The sequence below is a fragment of the Talpa occidentalis genome, unplaced genomic scaffold (assembly GCF_014898055.3).
Source record: "Talpa occidentalis isolate TD23 unplaced genomic scaffold, MPIMG_talOcc4v2.1 talOcc4.13, whole genome shotgun sequence".
In the NCBI taxonomy this organism is placed as follows: domain Eukaryota; kingdom Metazoa; phylum Chordata; class Mammalia; order Eulipotyphla; family Talpidae; genus Talpa; species Talpa occidentalis.
The window spans coordinates 21111132-21132763 of record NW_023601322.1 but is presented as its reverse complement, the minus strand read 5'-3'; the positions used below and the strand labels follow the sequence as shown (position 1 = coordinate 21132763).

General features: G+C 40.6%; 1 protein-coding gene across 2 annotated transcripts in view; it reads right to left on the bottom strand.

Moving 5' to 3' along the window:
• The window catches only part of PSTPIP2 (proline-serine-threonine phosphatase interacting protein 2), a 72332-nt gene that overhangs the window by 28619 nt on the left and 22081 nt on the right, over nucleotides 1-21632 (bottom strand). For both annotated transcript variants that reach the window (XM_037508585.2, XM_037508584.2), the window contains exons 2-5: nucleotides 21172-21272; nucleotides 7814-7891; nucleotides 2470-2504; nucleotides 380-486 (exon numbers count right to left, since the gene is read on the bottom strand). In XM_037508585.2, coding sequence (XP_037364482.1) covers nucleotides 380-486; nucleotides 2470-2504; nucleotides 7814-7891; nucleotides 21172-21272 — 321 coding nt within the window. The remainder of the gene's footprint in view (nucleotides 1-379; nucleotides 487-2469; nucleotides 2505-7813; nucleotides 7892-21171; nucleotides 21273-21632) is intronic.

Below are 21632 nucleotides of genomic sequence, written 5' to 3'. Positions count from 1 at the left end.
TCAGTTTCCCTACTTGTAAAATAGAATGGTTGAACACATACACTCTCTAGGGAGAATGTGCTCTCTCCTCCACTTCTTACCCTTCTCATACTGCCTCCTCCAGGAGGTCTGGGCCTCCTCAGCATGGGTACTCTAGACAACTGAAGACAAAAGGTCTGAATAATGGCAGCAGATGAAAAGATGAGGAAAACAGACTGGATCCCTGAATTCTGCAAGAATTAAAATAGAACTGGCCTGGGGTGCAGAAGGTCACAGAGGCATCACCACCTAGACTGAGTCCCCATGAAATGATCTCATAGGTTAAAAGAAGAGGGAGGGAGCCCAGCTAAGTAGTTCTGTCAGAGGAAAGACTGCATCTTAATACATATGACCATCCAACCTTTTTCCGTTGTAGCTTTTGCTTTTCCCTGAATTCCTCCATCTTCCTGGCCTCTTCTCTCAGAGTCTGTGCAAGATGAATATGACATTGTGCCACATTGTCTATTTCTGCAAAAAGAATAATAATATATTATTAAAATTTAAAAAAGAATAATAATAAAGTATCTAAATTTGTCTGAATTCAAATAAACAAAAACATACAGGAAATTTAAATATATATAAAATACCACAGTAAGTGATAAAATTAACACATTTCATTTGGTCACCAGCGTTTATTGAGCTCCTTATGTGCCCTGGCCACTTAGACCAAGCTAGAAAACCTTTAGCTTAGCCTCCTACCACTAACTGTAACTAACCTAGCATATGCCCAGGTCTGAGGAGAAAAACACAGCCAAAGCCACACCTCACGGGGGGTACATGCCAGAGGCATTACTAATCCACAATAATTTCAAATTTAGTCCTTCTCACTGGATCACCTCTAGAGTTCTTTCCTTACTGGATATGTACAAGACACGTTCTACACCAGAGTTTTGGCTACTAGTAATTATTTCTAGACAGAAGGATCATTGATAACATTCCCTCATATTTTTTTAAAAACCTTTGCATGAGTATGGCTTAACTTTATAATTAGAAAAACTGTACTTTTCCTTTTACTTGTACTAAAAAACAATGAAGCTGGAAAGACTGACACATCTGATTTAAGGAAAAAAATTAAACTTGTGTATTTTGAAATAAACTTGAACAAGTTTAAAAGACACATGAAAAACTGGAAAAATATTTGTAATTTATGGAACCAAGAATAAATATATTAAAAGAGCATTCACAAATTAAAAGAAAAAGATATATATGCCAGCATTAAAAAATTGATTAAAGAACACAAAATTTTAAAAAGGTCGGCTAGATAGCCAATAAGCAAATATTTGAAAATATAGTCAGACTTAAAACTATTGAAAAATATTAGAACTTTTAAACCTGGAAATAGATCACTTTTTACTTTCAGTTTGTCAATATTTTATTTTTTATTTCAAATTTATTTTTAATTATTTTATATATATATTTACATCATTTTTTCATTTTTGTACAATGTATGCATTTTCATCTTGGTTATAGTCCCCATAAAATTCCCACCACCCATTCACCTGTGAACTATCACCATGGTCCCTTGTGCTCTTCCCACCCTTGTTTGGATCACACTCCCTTCTCCCCCTCATGTAGTATGTCTCTGATTTATAGTTGCCTGTTGATTTTGATTTTTACTTTATTATGATTAGTTTTTTTCCCCTGATCTCTTATTTGGATCCTCTTTATTCCTGCCATGAGTGAGACCATCCAGTATTTTTCTTTTTCTTTCTGGCTTACTTTCTTTCTGGATCACTGAGCATGATCCCTTCCAGATCCATCCATGTTGCTGCAAATATAGTCAGACTTAAAACTATTGAAAAATATTAACACCTTAAAACCCAGAAACAAATCACTTTTTACTTTTCAGTTTGTCAATATTTTAGAAGTGCATCTTTTTAGTTATTGGCAAGCAAGGGGGGGAAACAGCACTGTTGGGGAGTGATCAGTACAATCTTTCTGGAATTATATTAACAAACTTTAGAATTTTGTAAAAGTAAAAATTTTAAATGTAAAAACGAAGCACTTGAGTGACTGACTCTGCGTGAGAAGTAAGCAGCAGAGACCATCCTCGAAGGCAGTGCTTCTCAAAGTGTGGTCCCTGTGCCAATGACTACGGAATCACTAAGGGTACAAATTTTCAGGCCACTCTCCATGCTTCCTGAATCAAACTCTGGAGATGGGACCCAGCAATCTGTGTGAATAACAAGCCTTCCAAGTGATTCTACTGCTCACTCAAGTGTGAGAACCACTGTTCTAAATCAAAAGTGCATCATGATGTTTACAAGAGTGTGTGTGAGGTAGGGGAGTGGTCAACAGTTCATTTTAGTTCTGCAGAACCAATGCTCACTTTAGGAGTTGCTCTGATTTTTTTCCCCACCCAATCTGAGATTGCCATGCAAATTAAAACCCACTTCTCATGACAGACACAGACCTGCCAAGAACCAAGTACATTTTTAAAGACTCACTTACGCTGCTTGAAGACTTCAAGGGCCCGCTTCAGGGTGCTAGAAAACAAACACACATCATTTCAGTACTGGAAATGGTTGCGCAGTCTTTTATAATGGTGCTACTTGCTTTTCTCTGTCCATGTTGTAACTTAGAGACTAGTCTTTGCCTGTGACTCAGGAAGACAGCAAAAGATCAAGACTTCTTCCATTCATTACGCTCTTAATCTCAGGCACAAGCACCATAAATTCTTCACTATCCACCTGGCCAGGGCAAGATGCCAAAATTCTTTATGCTGTTTTCCCCAGTAATAACACAGGAGTTATGGTCCCTTTCACATTAAGAATACCAGTCATTCTCTGAGTATGGTGATTATAAATGTAATTACAAGCCAATAAAAAAATGGTTCAAACTCTGGCTCCTGATTGCCTCCTTTTTCATCCATTCATCGGTCATCACATGCTTGTGAAGCACAACCTATAGACCAGGCATGTGTCAGAGGTTGGTAATTCAATGGTACGAGACAGACATGGTCCTAGATCCAAGTCTAACAGAGGAGACAGAGATTAAACATATTGTGTAGTGTTCTAGTGCTGAATAACAAGTTACCAAACACTCAGCAGCTTACAACAGTATACACTGATTACTCACAGCTTCTGTGGGCAAGGCATCCAGACTTGGTGTAGCTAGACTCTACTTAGAGTCTCACAGGCTGCAATCAAGGTGTGAGCCAGACTTCCCTCTCATCTGGAGATTTGACAGGGGGAGAGTCTGCTTCTAAACTCAAAGTCTACAGTTAATACATAGTCCTAAGGAATAAAATACCTGAGTGTGTTAACTCTGATCATTATATATTTTTCCTTCTTGAAAAATCCTTTTCTCTGGTATATAATGCCAGGTTGATAGATTCCCCCTCACACCCCATGCTTTGGAGACATGATTCTACACTTTCTGTCATCACTGTTGGTCTTGAAAAAATCAGTGGCTTCTAATAAATGGTCCTAAGCAGATAATTATTCTCTCTGGATAATTTAGGATTTGATCATTATCTTGGCTCTTAGTTTGAGTGTTCTGTGTATTGTGAATTTTTTTTTAATTTCTTTTCTTGAGATTTTTGTTTTTACTTCCTGAATCTAAGAATTTATAGCTCCTGTACATTTTGGAAAGTTAGCAATATCTTCACTTCAAAAATTTCTTCTCATAAGGAAGAATTTAGTCCTTCCTTCTTGATATTTTGAGCTGGGACATTGATCTTTTCCTGGTTCCCTTTGGACTTGAGATGAATTATACCACTGGTTATCCTGGTTCCCCAGCTTACAGACAGCAGATTAGCCTCCATAATTTTGTGAGCCAGTTCCACACACACACACATACACACACAGTGAAGAACGGAAAGACAGATGGACCTGGCAGCAGGCACACATGGACGCCATTCCTACAGTAAGCCATGGAGTGGAAAGAACAGGCTTCCAAATAAATAGTCTGTTCAGGCTCTATCTATCTATCTCTCTAGCCATCCTCCTGGTTCTGTTCTCTGGAGAACCCTAACTAATACAAGGGTTTTCCTAATATTTAGTCTATCATATACTGGACACAGAGGTCATAACTCATTTTTCAGACTTTTCTCAGTCTTCCTCTTCCTCTCTCTTATAGCCCTGGGTTCTTCCTCCTTTATATTCTCCCCAACCAGTGGTTTTAGTTCTCCTCCATCATACTTCTTTAAATAACACTCCCTTGAGGTGAGTTAGTCCAGAGAATTTTCTTGCTGATTGCTGCCTTTGTGGAGGTGGATCTCATGAGTTCACTCCAGCCTCTCAAGTGGGTGAACTGGGGCTTTGTGAATTCATGGACTCCTTAAGGACAACAGCACGGGGTCATGGGTCATTTTGCCTATGTGTGTGCTAAGTTTTGTTCTTTTGCAAATAAAAATCCTCATGTTTTCCTGCTGGTCCCTTCTTTTAGCCATCTCACTTCTACTGCTCTTTATTTATCCCAAAGCAAAGGGATTTTCTTTTTCCTTCTCCTTTCTCACACACCATCAAAGTGAAAATCATCACAGCACATTTTCCATATGCTCTACATATCCCATCTTCTGATACCATTTCTTAAGGAAACAATGTGCTAGAAAAGTGCCCTTCTCCAAATAAATGCACCACTGCTCCAGAAGAAGGCATGAACATGACTGAAGAGTGGATTTATTACTGGGAGTAGAAAGACAGATGGACCTGGCAGCAGGAACAAGTGGAGGCCATTCCTACAGTGAGCCATAGAGTGGAAAGGCCAGGCTTTCAAATAAACAGTCTGTTCAGGCTCTAAGAGTTTTCTCCTCCCCAAGTACCTAAAAGGTCACTTAAAGAACAACCCAATCTCTATTTAGTTAGACAACTTCAGCTTCATTGTCTCACATCATCACTTCATTGCCATCTCCCATGTTCAGGACGTGAAGACTATCCAGGGGTAGTATCTCAACCTTGGGGCTGGTGTTCTAGCAATGTCTATTCCTTCTCTTCTTCTCCATGGTGCTCCCCTTTATTGTGGGAAAAGAAAATATCTTACCATCCTTCAATAAGCATGGTGGTTTGAAGCCCTAAGAAGCCCTATCAGAGACACCAGTTTCAGACATGGCCATTGAGGTGAAAACCTTACCTAGTCCACCGACAAGCAAAAGCATGAGCCCTCGTCTAGGTACCTCCCAAAAAAGTCATCGGGAAGGGACAGCACATAAGCCAACTAAGTGGCCTTTCACTTCAGTCTTAGGGACATAGTCCCCAGGTCTCATATCCTGTTTCATCTTCCTCTTGAGGTATATTCTTAGAAGGAAAGCTGCCTGGCTTTGATCATGGAACAGAAGAGAATGGTGCTAGCATTTCTCTATTTCTCTATGTGTTTACTAAATTATAAATTAAATGAGTAAGAATGTAAGAAATATTTTGGATCAGACACATCCTGCTGAATATCTTTTCCGAGAAGTACCACATGAGGGAACACGGCTGTTTTCCATCACATTCAAAAGTTCTTGGATATGTTCCCAAATGGCTTTCTTTATAAGTAAACACCTTTCTTTCTTTCTTCCTTGAAATTATCTAAACATTGATATGAATGCCTTTGAATAACAGTGAAACATATCTAAGTTTACACAGTTTTAATCTGTGAATAAGTTTTACATATTCAAAAAATAAAACTAATCAGACAGGGAGAAGAAACAATCCTTAGTTTAAAGCAAACTGAAATAAATAAACTTAACTACATATGAAATCTTCTATATAATCACACAAAAATTAAACATTTTAAGTGACTTTAGAACCCAGTACTCATAGTAGAATATATATTCATGTTGAAAGGAACTACAAAGAAATTAATAAACTTCATTCAGAAGCTTTGTTGCTAGAAGCTGTACTGACACTGTTTCTAGACATTGTATTATCTTGTCACAGAAAGCAAATAAATCTGTTACTCCTGTAAGGACCTAAGCTCTTAGTGCAAGAAGAAATAAATACAAATAAAATATTAAATACATGAAGCAAACCCCTATAAAGTTAAATTAGAAATATCAAATTGGGCAATGTGAACTCATGCTTTTAAAATCTGTCCCCCAAAAGGGTCAAGAAACAGAGCTATCCCTGTGGCAATGACCACACTAGAGCTCAGTTTCATCTCTAAATATATTTAATCACTGAAAGGAATCTGGTACACTTGGAGAAACAGTTGATTCCTTGATGGAAATAGCTGGTACTTTAAACACTATGATCAAAATAAATGACACTAAGAAAATATGGCAAATGTGAATAATTGTTAAATCTGGGTAATGGTTAGAGAGCGCTTTATTTTTCACTGTTTACATATTTAAAAATTTTTTCATTTAAAATATCAAAAATAAAATACAATCAATAAATCAGTAAACAAATTCTCCTTGAACTAATATCTTATGTCTGAGGAGAGTAAGTTTGTTTTTAGCTTATGTAAATTTACTATTTCAAATATCACCCAATTGTTTTCCTCCTCAATAACCCAGTTTTTTCTTTGCAGTCTGGGGTGAGTGCGTACATGCGTGTATTTATGTGTGTGTGTGTGTGTGTGTGTGTGTGTGTGTGTGTGTGTTAGAGCAAGAAAAGGGGAAGTACAATGTCTTGTGTGCCCCCAAAGATCTTTTTTTAAAGATTTATTTATGTATTTATACACAGAAGATCTGGGGCACAGGCCAGAGTTGCTGGGGGAGGGTGTGAGAGGATTCATCAGAGACAGAGTGGGGAGCAGAGAAGGCAGGTCTACTGAAATACACTGCTGAGGGGAGCAGTGGGTGAGTCAGGAGATGTCTACTGTGCCATGTGGGTCAGCTCCCTGGCCGGGGATTGCACTCAGGCCATTGTGATGGGACTTCATGGTGATAGCACTGACATTTAACTTAACCCCTAGGCCACCAGGGAGGTCCCTCCACCACAAGGACCTTTGCAGACTCACAGACCCCAGGGCATCCCCGCAGCTTTCTATAGCTCAGCCAGAGCAGAATGCAGCGCAGTTAGTGACGTGACTAGGCTTTAGAGACTTGCAAACATCTACCTGAACTATTTCTCCCAAGCCTCCCTCAACATGCTTCTGTTAGTGAAGGGATTTAGAAATGTTCATGTAAGAATGGCTTTATAACTCGTAAGGCCCACAGCAAAAGGAAATATGAGACTCCTTTTTTATCAATTATGAATTTCAAAATATTCACAGCAAGGAACATTAAACCAATTACAGGGCCTTCCTAAGTGTGAGATCCTGTCTGGCTGCCTCTGAATCCAGCCCTGTGTGTGAGGGAGTGTGTTGCTAAGGGAGAGACCATGTCCTGACCATTTCTGTATCCTCAGATATTCAATTAATGATGGAAGAATAAATAATTGTGTCAAAACCTCACTTTGATGATGAAAACTATAAAGTAGCAAAGATAGTCTCTCACAGTTATCACAAACTATAGGTGTGTATATATATATGTGTGTAGAAATTCCTGTTAAATTTCTAGTATTAAATTATATAGTATTAATTGTACCTATGAAAAAATGTACACAGAACACAAAAAAGTCAAAAAAATTATAAAACAGAAAAAATATATAAAAAATACACATAGAAAAGACTTCAAGGAAAATCTATAAAGTATTAATAATGGGCTGTGGCTTTATTTATTTAGCATTCTTTCTACTCTATATTTTTCACTAATGGAAGTAAGCAAAACAAAAAAAAACCCAAACAAACAAACAAAAAAAAAAAACACCACAACTATTGCTTTCTTTTTTACCCAACACATTTTACCCTAAAGCCACCCTGTCTGCTGAAGGGACAGGGGTTCCTGGGAAGTATCAGTTGGTCCGGAAACCAGAAATGTGGCACCTACTTGATCTCAAACTGTCCACATGGCTTCTTCCTAGAAAGGTTGAGCAGATCTTTGCCATATTTCTCTTCAATTGATGCCCTAAGGGAATAGAAGAGAGAGGTTTGAGTCCTCCTCACGATGGATTCTTAGATGTGTGGTGCTCTTTTTAGAAGTAAAACTGCACCTTTGACAGTAGAAGCTCAGCTCTAAGACCAATCTCTGAAACACAGAACTCCCTCTATATAATGGAAGAATTGTACAAGACCAACACCTTATCTCTAAGGTGGTCTTCTCCAGCTTGAAGTCCCCAGGATGGGCTTTACAGCAAAACCCCGCATGGCTCCCTGACCAGCACAGGCTGATACATTATAGGCTAACTTTTCAAAACTATGGTCCAGGAGATTCATTCATGCACTTATATTATTATTATAAAATATATAACATTGATTAGACTAATAATGTATCATAAATTAATATTAATATATTAATATTAATGGTAAATTTTATATAACATGTTAATAAATGAATATGTAAGTATAGTACAGGTAATAAATGAAGTAAGAAAAATTTCCATAACATGCTACTTTCTGAGACCCAAGCCTCCTCCCACCATCTCTGATACCCTTCAACCATCTTATGCAAAGTTCCTCATTCACAAATACAGAATTGTACAAAAAAGGGAGAAATTTCAGTATATAAGGCCTGCACCTTATGCAGGGGGCATATGTCTGACAAAACCACCAATTGCTACTCAGTGTGGCATGGGTTTGTCTACAGCTCTAAACAGTCCCTTCTCATTTCCCTCCTCCCATAGCCATTTGTCATCATTCCAAATTTATGCTCCTGTCCTCCCTTATCTAAACCATAATTATTTGGTTTGGACTTTAGACTCTTCTACCCCCCTTTCTTCAAATTTAACAAAATGATACCAGTAATCAATGAATATATTTTTATTGCAAAAGATTCAAACTATAAGAAGTTAAATGGAATAAACATGAACACCCCCCTTCACATTCTTCCTCATCCCCACTCATCTCCCCAGGCACAGCCAATGTTAATGTTGGTGTCTTTCTAGTCCTTTCTCTCTTCTTTTACATTTTTTTTACCTCACATAAATATAAGTTGTTATAGTTGCGTAACTGAATTCATTCTATTAATTGTTGCTCTCTCACCTAGTCATTGTCCTATTGAACTTTCCTTGAGTTTTGACAGGGATTGCATTGAATCTATATAATGCTTAGGTATAATGGTCATTTTTAACAGTGTTAATTCTTCCAATCCATGAATACAGAACATCTTTCCATTTCTTTGTGTGTCTTCAGTTTCTTTCAACAATGTCTTACAATGTTTCAGTGCAAAGGTCTTTCCAGAACTTGACTTATCAGCACCTACAGATGCACTGTGTTCTAATATGAAGTCCTCCATAGTTCAGGTTCCCCTTATTTATTTCCAGTATTTCACTATTGCCAAAAAAAAAAAAAAAAACCTAAATGTACTTTCTTAGTTTTAAATTTGGGGAAATAGCACCAACTTGCCCTCCAAATAGCCTTTCAATTCATATTCCCATGAAAAGTGGAAAAGAGTTTCCATTCCCAAAACACTCCCACCCACAGTGGATATTAATAATCCTTTTTAATTGTTACTAGTCTAGGGAGAGATGTTTAAAACAAACTATTGTTTTAATTTGCATTTCCCTGATTTCTAGTGTGAGTTGTACATCCTTTCATGTGTTTATTGAACATTTGCCAATTTAGACCTATTCTTCTATAAGTTACCAATTCATATCATCCCAATTTTTAACTCTCTTGCCTTTTTCCTATTATTTGAAATTTCTTTATAGATTAGGAAGAGTAATACTTATTCTCACATCTTACAAAATTTCTTTCATTTGTCTTTTCTAAATAATGATTTTATCCATTTTATTAAAATGACACATAATTATTATTCAAAAAATAAGCAACAATAAAAGAGAAGAGAAGAAAGCAACAAACTGTCCAAAATTCTACCAAGTAAAAATAATTAGTAATAACATTTGGTGATGACTGCAAAGGGCATTTATTTTTTTTTTAAAGCTCTTTATTTATTTATTTTTAAAGATTTATTTTATTTATACAAGCACTGGGTACAGTCAGAAGTGCAGGACAACACTGTATACATTTCAGGAGTACAGCTTCACACCTTGACAAATGTACTTAACACTGAATTCACACCACCAAAGGTCTAGTGACCATCCACCAGCTGCCAAGCAAGCCCCAGAACCTTTCTTCCCAACTCTCTTCCCCTCTGGTAGCTGCCATCCTGTTGTCCAGATCTAGGAGTATTTTGCTTATTTTGTTTGTTCTTTTATGCAAGTGTGAAGATAGGTTGATAGATATGACATGGATAATTTTAAAAGAATGAGACCATACTATTTTTTTAAATAGAATATTAAACCTGACTTTATTTCGATTTTGCAGAAGAAAAGGAAAACAAAGTAAAGCTGAAACAATTGCTGAATTTCAAAGAATTGTTTCTTTGTCACAGGAAAACTTCATTCCTAAAAGATCCTTTAGAGGTTGGAAAGGTTTATGAAAATAATTAAGAGGAATAAGACTTTAAACTATTTTAACTACTTGTTTCAGTTTTAGGTAGGAGTTCCACAACACACTGAAAAGATGAACCAATTAACATTTGCTTTCACCTCTTCTTTAACACTGCTGTTTACATTATTTGTACTTCATTTGTGTTCTCCAATCATAATTCTCCCAAGTGTTTAACCTTAACTGCTTATTTTTTTTTAAAGATTTATTTATTCATTTATACAAGAACCGGGGTACAGGCCAGGTGCACAGGATGGTGAGAGGATTCACCAGAGACAGAGTGGGGAACAGAACAGGCAGACTAACTGAAATACACTGCTGAGGGGAGCAGCGGGTGAGACAGGAGAGGTCTGCCACACCGCTTGGAACCCTTGCAGGCCGGCCAGGATCGAACCAGCGCTGCAGAGGCTACGGACAGCTTCAACAGTGCAGCACTCAAACACCTGCACCACCAGGGGAGGCCCCTTAACTGCTTATTAAAATGGATTTGGGGCCTCCCTGGTGGCGCAGGGGTTAATGACACAGCACTATCAAGCTAACACCACCCACTGCAGCATGAGTTCCATCCCTGGCCAGGGAGCTAACCCATATGGTACAGCAGACCTCTTCTGTCTCGCCCGCCGCTCCCCTCAGCAGTGCACTTCAGTAGATCCAGCTGTTCTGCTCCCCACTCTGTCTCTGGTGAATCCTCTCACCCCCCTGCACCTCTGGCCTACACCCCAGTTCTTATATGTATAAATAAATAAATCTTTCCCAATAAAATAAAATGGATTTGATGCTCACCACCAGTTCTGGTTCTTTAGCTTATCCATCCTAAGATTTTTATTTTGGTTCATTTCTTGGTTGACTGAATTTCATCACTTAATGATTTTTTTGTCAAAACAACCAGGAAGTGGAGAAGATTTTTTACCTCTGGCCTTTGTGTTTGAATGACACTGATATGATGGATAATTTTTAACTTTCCCTCAAAACTCTGCTGAAGCTGTTCCATTGTTTTTTGTCACTGAGGAAGCCTAGCTCCATTCTGATCCTCCCCCTCCCCTACCTATTCCTGTGTGGGCAACTGGGTTGTTGTTGGATTTTGTTGAGTTTTGTTTTGTTTTATTTTTTTTTTAAAGATTTATTTTTATTTATTTATTATTTATACAAGCACTGGGTACAGTCAGAAGCGCAGGAGGGTGAGAGAATTCACCAGAGCCAGAGTGGGGAGCAGAACAGGCAGAAGGACCGAAGTACACTGCTGAGGGGAGCAGCGGGCGGCAGGAGAGGTCTGCGCGCCATGTGGGACCCTCCTCAGGTGGCCGGGGAGTAGCCGGGGATCGAACCGGCGCTGCAGAGGCTGCGGGCAGCTTCACAACCCAGCGCTCAACCGCTGCGCCACCGGGGAGGCCCTGTTTTGTTTTATTTTTAACCTTCCTGGAAACTCTGATTCTTTTTTTAATTTGGCAACTTAACCAAGATGCATGTTAATTTAATTCTTATGTAATCATAATCTTTATTGGTTACTGTATATCACTGTTTCCTGGCTTATACTGTACTCTTTAGATCTATTTGGTTTTTTATTTTATAAACTTCCTGGGTTGTACCTCTGAATAATTTTAGTGTTCCCTTTGGTGATTTATACTTGGGATCAGTTACCCAGATGTTGGATCATCTTTTATGGACCCTGATTTTTTTCTCTTGCTTTTAACTTCCTATCACTCTCCCTCTCGTTTTTTTGTTTTTGTTTTTTTTTTTTCTTTCTTTTTTTGGTGGTTGTTTCAGCACAACTATTGTACATTTGGGCCCATCTTGCTCCTGGCATTGTGGGAAACCCTATTTATTTGCTCTGAGACCATTTAAGGGCATTGTCCTTCAAGCCCATCTGATCTTCTAGATAGTACTTCCCCTCAGTACTACTAATTCAACAAGAATCCTGTTTATTTCTCGAAACTCTACTCTTGGAATATAGTTCTAAAGTTTCTGTCAACCACAGATAATGCAAAGTGAAATGCACCTGAAACTGACTTGAGTTGTATGAAAGGATGCAGTCTAAGTCCCTAGAAACTATTTCTACCATTTTGAATCTCTGTTTACTATATCTATATAAAAATGTATGACTCTCTACAGTGAATATTTAATATTTTTACTTGCAAAAAGATCTTAAGGCCATTTTCATAATATATATGCACACATAAATATATAGAGATATATATGAGATACATATATTTTATCCCTTCAGAATTATATCCATTAAGATTTCTTTATAATCTTCTGTGGTTCCCGGAAGAGAAGACACTCAATTCCTCTCTTCTAACATTAAGGCATCATGAATCTGAACACACCATAAGCATCATCTGATGGAATAGTGGAAAATCCTAGAACCTGGTAAGTAATGAGTTCAAGCAAGCACAATGGCATGCTCCTTGGAGAAAAGAAGGAACTTTAATGAAAGTGAAACTACAGCATCCTCCTTATGAAATCAGGGAAACAACCACAAGCTTACGAGGGTTATTTTCCCCTAGCAAATGAGACCCTAGAGCCAATAAAAGAATTACTGAATTTTTTTGGCAAAAATCATGCTTAAATAGGTATGCTTTACCTAGATCTCTCTTCCCAGTACTTTTTCAAAATTTCCCTCTTATCTGTTCATCAACTTGTCATTATTGGACATCCTCTATGTGCCAAACTTCATATCAGGAAAACCTAGAGATGTCTGAAATACATAATCTGGTGGAGAGATATAAGCCAATACTTCGGTTTACTACCACGTAGCAAGGGCCATAAAGAAAAGGCACAAAATAATACAGGAAACAGAACAGGGAATACTACTCCTCTTAATACTTAGCTGGCACACTTTCTTTACAAAGCCCTCCTTGAGAACTTCAGCTCACTTCTACCTTTCCCTTACTCAAATTTCCAAACCAGGAATAATCCATGTGCCACTTCCTTATCCGTGACCCACAGCAAACATCATCCTAATTAGCCCTTTCCACTGGGCCAGAAAGCAGCCTCAGGATGATCCTCAACCCAGAGCTCCAAGCTGAACCAAAGTGAAAATGCGTAAATATAATGAAGTAGTTTTTGCTATTAGATCTGACATTTTGATATTTTGCTTACTTTTATTTAAATGCCAAATCAAAGCACGTCAATAGAATCACAAATTCCTTGAGAAGAACCACAATGTTAGATCCTGAGGGAATCTTACAGAATATAAAGCACAACCCCGTCATTTTACAGAGGAGGAAACTGACATAAGAAAGGTCTGGGCCTGGGTCTCCCCGGTGGCGCAGCGGTTGAGCGCTGGGTTGCGAAGCTGCCCGCAGCCTCTGCAACGCCGGTTAGATCCCCAGCCACTGGTCCCACATGGTGCACAGACCTCTCCTGCCACCCGCTGCTCCCCTGAGCAGTGTACTTCGTCACTCTGCCTGTTCTACTCTCCACTCTGGCTCTAGTGAATTCTCTCACCCTCCACACCTCTGACTGTACCCAGTGCTTGTATAAATAAATAAATAAATAATCTTTAAAAAAAAAAAAAAGGCCTGGGCCCTTGATTAATATCAGCATTAGCTATTAGGGAACTCAAGCCAAGTGTCTGGGTTCTCACCTCACAGCTGTGCTTACCTTGCAGGTTTCAGCTTCCAGACCATTCTATTAGGGACATGTTATGGGTTGATGTGTTTCACCCCCCAAAAATATTTTGAAGTCCTAATCTCTAGTATCTCAGAATATGACATTAATTGGAAATAAGGTCACTGCTGACGTAATTAGTTGAAGTCACACTGGAGCAGGAGGTGCCCTTCATTATGACTGGTGTCTTTACAAGAATATATGAGGACAGGGTCTCCCCGGTGGCACAGCAGTTGAGCACTGGGTTGCGAAGCTGCCCGCAGCCTCTGCAATACCGGTTCGATCCCCGGCTACTCCCCAGCCACCAGAGGAGGGTCCCACTTAGCGTGTAGACCTCTCCTGCCGCCCGCTGCTCCCCTCAGCAGTGTACTTCGGTCCTTCTGCCTGCTCTGCTCCCCGCTCTGGCTCTGGTGAATTCTCTCACCTTCCCGCGCTTCTGACTGTACCCAGTGCTTGTATAAATAAATAAATAAATAAATAAATAAATAAATAAATAAATAAATAAGTCTTTAAAAAGAATATATGAGGACAGAGAGAAAGAAGTCACGTGATGACAGAGGAAGAAACTGGAGATAGCAACTGCGAGCCACGGATTGTCAGCAGCACCAGTAGTTAAAAGAAAAACAGGGAACAGACAGTAAAAAACAAGGACAGAGAAAAACATGGACATTCTTTCCTAGAGCCTTCAAGAGAGCATGATCCTGCAGAATGTTCTGATTTGGGACTTCTGGCCTCCAAAACAACTGAGACTAAATCTCAATTGTTTTAAGCCACCTAATTTGTGATGACAGCCCTAGGAAACTCATATAGTCCAAAATAGCTTGACTGTAACTTGACCGCAGAGTGCTAATGCCTAAGGAAGTCTGTCATTCCCACCCTGGCAAACTGCCACCCTTCGGTCTACCCTGAGAGGTAACTGGCCCACAGTGAGGGTCCCAGAATATGACGGTAACCAGGGCAGGTTGACCACTCCCTACAAAAGAGCTACAGGCAGCTCACAGGATGAGACCAGAGCCCTACAGTATTGGGGATGTGGAATGGACAGTCCACAGGTATGACCTCTAACCTGCACGTGTGCACAATCCCAGAGGTGAAGGGCTCTGTGAGCTGCCTCCATCCTCCTTAATTAGGATCCTGTCATTGTGCACAATTGAGAGAACTGACCTGGCTGCCAAGTTCTGGCCAAACCCCCTTTTACAAAATATGCCCAGCCTTCTTAGGAGACCACTAAAAAAAGTGGAAAAATCACCAGACACAGGGTTAATAAAATTTCAGCCTCGGTTCCTTACTGAATTTGTAATTTTGGGCAGATTATTTATTTATTTTAAGATTTATTTATTTTCATGCAAGAACTGGGGTACAGGCCAGAGGCACAGGAGGGTGAGAGGATTCACCAGAGGCAGAGCAGGGAGCAGAACAGGCAGACTGACTGAAATACACTGCTGAGGGGAGCAGCGGGAGAGACAGGAGAGGGTCTGCCGCACCATGTGGGTTTCTCCCTGGTTGGCTGGGAATCAAACCCACGCTGCAGAGGCTGCAGACAGCTTCACAGCACTATGCGAAACCCGCTACGCCACCAGGGAGGCCCTGGGCAAATTATTTAAACCCCAATACAACTTAACTTTTCTTATCTGTAAAATAGAGGTAATGATATATTCCCTACCTACCTCCCAGGTTTCACACAATTATATTAGTAATGAGAACCATTTACCCAGTACTTATTGTGTGCCAGGCACTGTACTAGCCACCCTGCAGTGACTGACAGCACAGATTCCAGGGCCCAACTTTCCTAGGTTTGAAACAAGATCTACCTCTCAGTCACTGTCTGACCTTAGCTAAGTTACATAACTTTTCTGAGTTCTAGTTTAATTGTAAAATAAGGACAATAAAACTTATCACACAGGGCTGTTATAAGAATTAAATGTGATAATGTATGCAAAATATATGATAGCTCATATCAGGCAAGGTTTCGATAAATGGCAGCTATTAAAATAATGCCATTTAACCACTCCTAGTTCCCTTTTGTGGTATAATTATCCTTGCTTTTATGTTTCTCACTTCCTGCTCATATCATGAGCTCTGTAGATGTCTGACCCCATCTGGGGTTCTAGAGAAAGGATATTCCAATGGACTACCAATGACAAGAAAGGTTCATTTTGTTAACCAGTGGAAGACCTCAGACTGGAGTGTTATGTAGAAAACTTCCCTTGAAGAAAAAAGAAGAGGAAAATTTGACCTGGACTTTGAAGGATGGGGAGCATTTGCCTAGGGATCAAAAAAGGAGGATATTCCAAGTGGGAAGACAATGGAGTAAAGATAAAGAGATGCAGACATCCAAATCCTGCTCACTAATAAACCTGTCTGGCTGGAATAGAGAGTGGGTGTAATGAGTAAGAATGTATGAAACCGGAAGACAAGGAGGGAGAGAACATCTCTGTGCTGGGAAACAATCCACTGCCCTGGAGAGCCACCTGCCCTGCCCAGAGCTGATGAGTCATAAACACTGGATCTGTGTGAGATCTCCCTGGAACTATTCTGGATCCTGTCACCATCTAGATTGTCCTAGTAAATTACTTATCACCTCACTACAAATGCTCAATATATGGTTATAACTATTTAGAATTCGGTTGTGGCTGCATCAATCTCTATCATCATTATGCCTTTCTAGCTGATAAAAGGGTAAATTCAGTAAATTTACAACTTATTGATGGATTGTTGGTTACTCTGTTTTGTTATATTTTGCAGAGTTGAAAGAAATCACCCAGAGTTGATAGCATGTGTTGAAATTCGGCTCAGGCATCAGAGGTACAGATGCCAGAAAAGCAACATTCCTGCCTGCCCCAGAATATCATAGGACACTAAGTCTTGCATTTGGGTCACTGTTCATCCCTAAATAAGTGTAAACAGGTTTACTGCAATCCATTTAAGTAGAACCCAGGAAAGGAGCACTTCCTAGTTTCCATAATGGCAGTAAAACCTGGCGTGCAGGGACATTCTCCCCAAGAGGGTATGGGAGGTAGTGAGCTCACCTGGTGGTACACTGTCTCCTCCTTACCTTGCTGCTTTCTGGGCACGTTGAACTGCCAGAAATTCCTTGACAGGACTTTGACACTTTGGGCGGGTCAGGGAATCCTAAAACTGCCACATTAGGTAAGGTGCATGTTCGCCACATTTCATATAATATTTTTACTAATGCATGTGAATTATACATGAACTCAAAATAAGCAATCTATGGTAAACTGCTTTTATTTTTGCCCCTGTGTTGGTGTGTGTTTTGCATCTAGTCCTTCAAGTCCCAGAGTTCCACATGAAATTGACAGTGGCTAAGTATTATTGTGCTCCATACCCAAGGAGGATGTTTTAGCAATGTCATAGTGTGACCCAGGTCTGACAGACAAAGCACCAGGCCCTATAAGCACCCCACACCTAACTGAGCAAGAGTTAAAGATGTACCCCCAAACCTGCAGAGGACTTCACTTCTTCCCATGAATTTCCCCTATATAGGGAGCACATGTTCTCTCAGAGACACAGCAACTTCTGGCAGGCACACAGAGGAGGAAGTCTAGAGGCCAGTCTAACCACTCGCTTGGAGGTCTCAAACCCCCACACAGAGCACCTTCGTCTGACACCCTGACCTAAAACATGGTGACTACAGTTGATAACGCTGCCCTGTGTAATTAAAATTCGCTCACACACAAAAGGAGATCACTGGTTATGTCAATAATTGCATTTGGATTACATGGTGAAATGAGGATATTTTAGGATATTTATTTATTTAACACTGGTTAAATAAAATGCTATTAAAATGTTCAAAAATTATTTTACAACTGATTGTAAGAGGAATTCTAATTCTTGTATTTACATGATTGAAATATTTCTGAAGATTTAAAGGCACAGGGGGAGTGGGAATATTGAAGTAATAGTTTGATAGTAAAAGAACTGGTTTTGGTTGTTAAAAAATTTAAATATAGCTGAATAAAATAAAAGGGTAGTAATGTTTTACTAAACTTTTGTTTTATGCATGTGCATACTGTGTGGCAGCACCAAATACATTTCAAAAATGAGGGCATTCAAAAAAGTGTGGACAGGGCCTCCCCGGTGGCGCAGCAGTTGAGCGCTGGGTTGCGAGGCTGCCCGCGGCCTCTGCGGCATCTGTTCAATCCCCGGCTGCTCCCCGGCCACAGGAGGAGGGTCCTACATGGCGCACAGACCTCTCCTGCCGCCCGCTGCTCCCCTCAGCAGTGTACTTCGGTCCCTCTGCCTGCTCTGCTCCCCGCTCTGGCTCTGGTGAATTCTCTCACCCTTCCGCGCTTCTGACTGTGCCCGGTGCATGCATAAACAAATAAATAAATAAAACATGCCTCTATTAAAAAAAAAAAATTCTCAAAAAAGTGTGGACACCATTCATTTAGACCACCACGCCCATCATGCCAGGGGGTGCTTAGATGGTCCTCCTGGGCAGGGAATAAAGCTTGGCCATTCCTTCGTGGATGTAGGCAAAGCTATTTCACTTTCAGAAGAAATTTTATAAAAGCATAGCTAGAGGAGGAACACAAAAAACAAAGGGTGTTCTGCAATCTCTACATCCTGCACAGTCATGAAACTCGTTTGTTAGAGCTCTGTTTGGTAAGAAAAGAGGAAGCCCATCTCCAATGCCTGGCAAGAGAAAGGAAAAGTGTAACTTAATGTCAGTGCTGCCTATTAGCTCAGATAGAAGAGGGATGCTGGGCTCCCCAAAGGAAGAGGTGCAGTGACCAGCTCCCTGGAGGCTGAGAGTAGACAGACCCATCCATCCCTCTTGAGACTCACTATATGGAGGGGTTCCAGCTCCCCCAGACATTTGTAAAGTTCAAGGAGAATAATTTCACTTTCCAACAGTGAGTAACCTGAGTTCTGTGTCACCTAAAGTTCTCTTGAGTAGAAAGTAAAGAGACTTGACCAAAAACACTTTGATGGTTGTGTTGGGGAGGGTGTATCATGTTCACCACCTCCAGGAACATGGGGAGGAATATGCTGCCATGTTGGACTACCTACGGGGAACTAGGGGTGGATCTGAGTGATGAGGTGGAGCCCTATAAATAACTGCCACGGCCCACGTGATAACAATTGTATGTCCAAATGATGACTCTTTCACTCATTGCCTTATAAGTACTGATACTACCCATTAATTAATTTGGGACCTGACAAAAATCCCCCAAAGCACTCCATCCAGAATCCTTGGGAAATGGATTATTCAGGATGAATAAGATTTCCCATAAAACAGGCCCTCCCTGGTGGCACTGGGATTAAAGTCTTAGCACTTTCAAGCTAGCGCCAGCCACTGAGGCATGAGTTCGATCCCAGGCCGGGGAGCTGACCCACATGGTGCAGCGGACCTCTCCTGTCTTGCTCACTGCTCCCCTCAGCAGTGTATTTCAGTAGATCTGTCTGTTCTGCTCCTCACTCTGTCTCTGGTGAATCCTTTCCCCCTACACCTCTGGCCTACACCCCAGTTCTTGTATGCATAAATAAAAATAAATCTTTAAAAAAAAAAAGATTTTCCACAAAACTAACCCCATTAATTTTAGAATTTTTCAAAACTTTATTCATTAAGAAGAAAAGAAAATTTTCCAAACCATGCACGTTGCCCCCACCCACCAAGTCCAACTGCCCCAGGCATACCTGCCCTGCCTACTTCTCGTTGCTCTCCACCCAGGGGTCTCCGAATGATGCTCTTCCCCACCCTCCACCACAGGAACCAAGGTCCTTCCCACCTCCTAGCTGCTTCTTTCCCATGGATACCTGGATACTCCTGACCTATCAAAACCAGCTTGCCCTCGAGGGCCACCTTAAGGATGTCTGCCAGGAAGCTGCCCCCCCACTTTATTCTCATTCTGTAACAGGGTGGTCCCCAGGAAAGGGGGAGGTTCCAGGTTCCCTGCCCCACCCAAGGAAGGGTGGAGCTGAGCAGGAAGAGGAGAAGCTGAAGAGGAGACTGAGGAAGGAAGCAGGATGGAGCCAGGAGACCTGGAGGAGGCGCATGGAGCCTAGAGACACGTGAAGAAACTGCGCTTGTCTTTTGGTCGTGGACTGGGTGACACAGATGTGGGTGAGACCCGTGGGGAGGTGACAATGGCAGTTTTTATCTTGATGTTGATTTTGCTCTTTTCCTTCAGGGCTTGTCTGGTTATTTCTGACCCTTTGCTGTGGGTCCCCACTGGAAGATGCTTTAGACTTGTGGCAGGCTTTGGGCCTTGCTCTGGGCCAATCCCATTTGGATGGACTTTTACCCACGAGGGGTCGGGTAACTTTGGGTGCTTCATTTAGAAACTAGACTCTTTGCCTTACCTGTATTGTTTCCTAGTTTTATTAAAGTTCCTTCCCATTAAAGTCTTATATGTTTTGTGTTGATGCGGCGGATGGCAGAACCCATTTAGAATAGGCAGGTTTGCGGGGGGGGGGTTTGGGCTGACCCTCTCCCTGTCCTATAACACTATAACAATTCCTCCACAATCTCTCTGTCTCTCAGGAGGTCTTTCACATTACATAGAGTTTTATTATGCAGATTCTCCCTGCTGTTCTAACGTGAAACATTCCTATGAAATCTTTTGTAAACCAAAATGGCCTAAAGCAGAAGGAGCAATTCCCATCTATTCATAAGGAAAAATTTTTGAGTGTTCCCAGACTCAAAATAGATTTACCAAATCATATCAAATCAAATAGTATATAAAACCTAAAATAAACCTAAAATAACACTAACACCTATTAAAAGCAGGAATGCTATGGTAAACACACAGCTTATGTAAAGCAGCTCTGGAGACTCGCTGTCAGGGGCTCCTGCCTCTACAGCTGTGAAGAACAAAACACTGAATGCTATTTTTGCTTTTCACCTTTTGCCACAAAAGGAAAGTCCTCTTTGGGTTTCTTTTGTGAGCAGAAACAGGTACTAACCTAGGGCTTTCGTGAAAGCAAAGTGGTGTCATGTGAACTTTGAGTAAGAGAGGTATTCTGTGTTTTGCTTGTTGTTTTATTCATAACTCTCATTCCTCAAACTATTTTCTAAGAACTTTCGGCCAGAGATACCATTTATTACTTGAGTTCATTCCACAACCTACAGCAGAGTGTCTTGTGCACCATTGAGAACAATTGTTCCCTGTTTGTGTGGGAGCATTTTGCCCTCCACCTTCTTTTCAGAGTGGAAACCACAAGTACCTTTCTTTTAAAAACTCTTCGAACTCTTTGCAGTTTTTGCGTCCGTTGTTCAGGTGCTGGATGATGCTGTCGTAGCCGGCGGTGCTGAGGATGTCCGAACACTGGCAGGAAAGACAACATCGAGTCAGACCAGGAACAGGGACAGATGGGCAGTCCCAGGGTCTGGAGTGGACAGAACACCGGGACACCCACCATGTTTGAGGTTTCTCAAACACTTGACTTCCAAGAAATGCATGGCCAAAAGGAATAAAAATAGAAGAAGTAAGACTGCAAGTAGCTGTGGAAGAGTCTTTAAAATTATGAAACAGAAAGGCCACAAAACAGGAAGGAAGTGACAGAGGGCTGAGAGATGCTTGGATGAGGGAGCTGAGCTGCTGGTGTCCCTTCCTGGGAGTAGGCACTGGGCACACCCTCCAGCCATCTGGAGGGTGTGTCTTCACCCTATTAAGTGGAAAGTGACT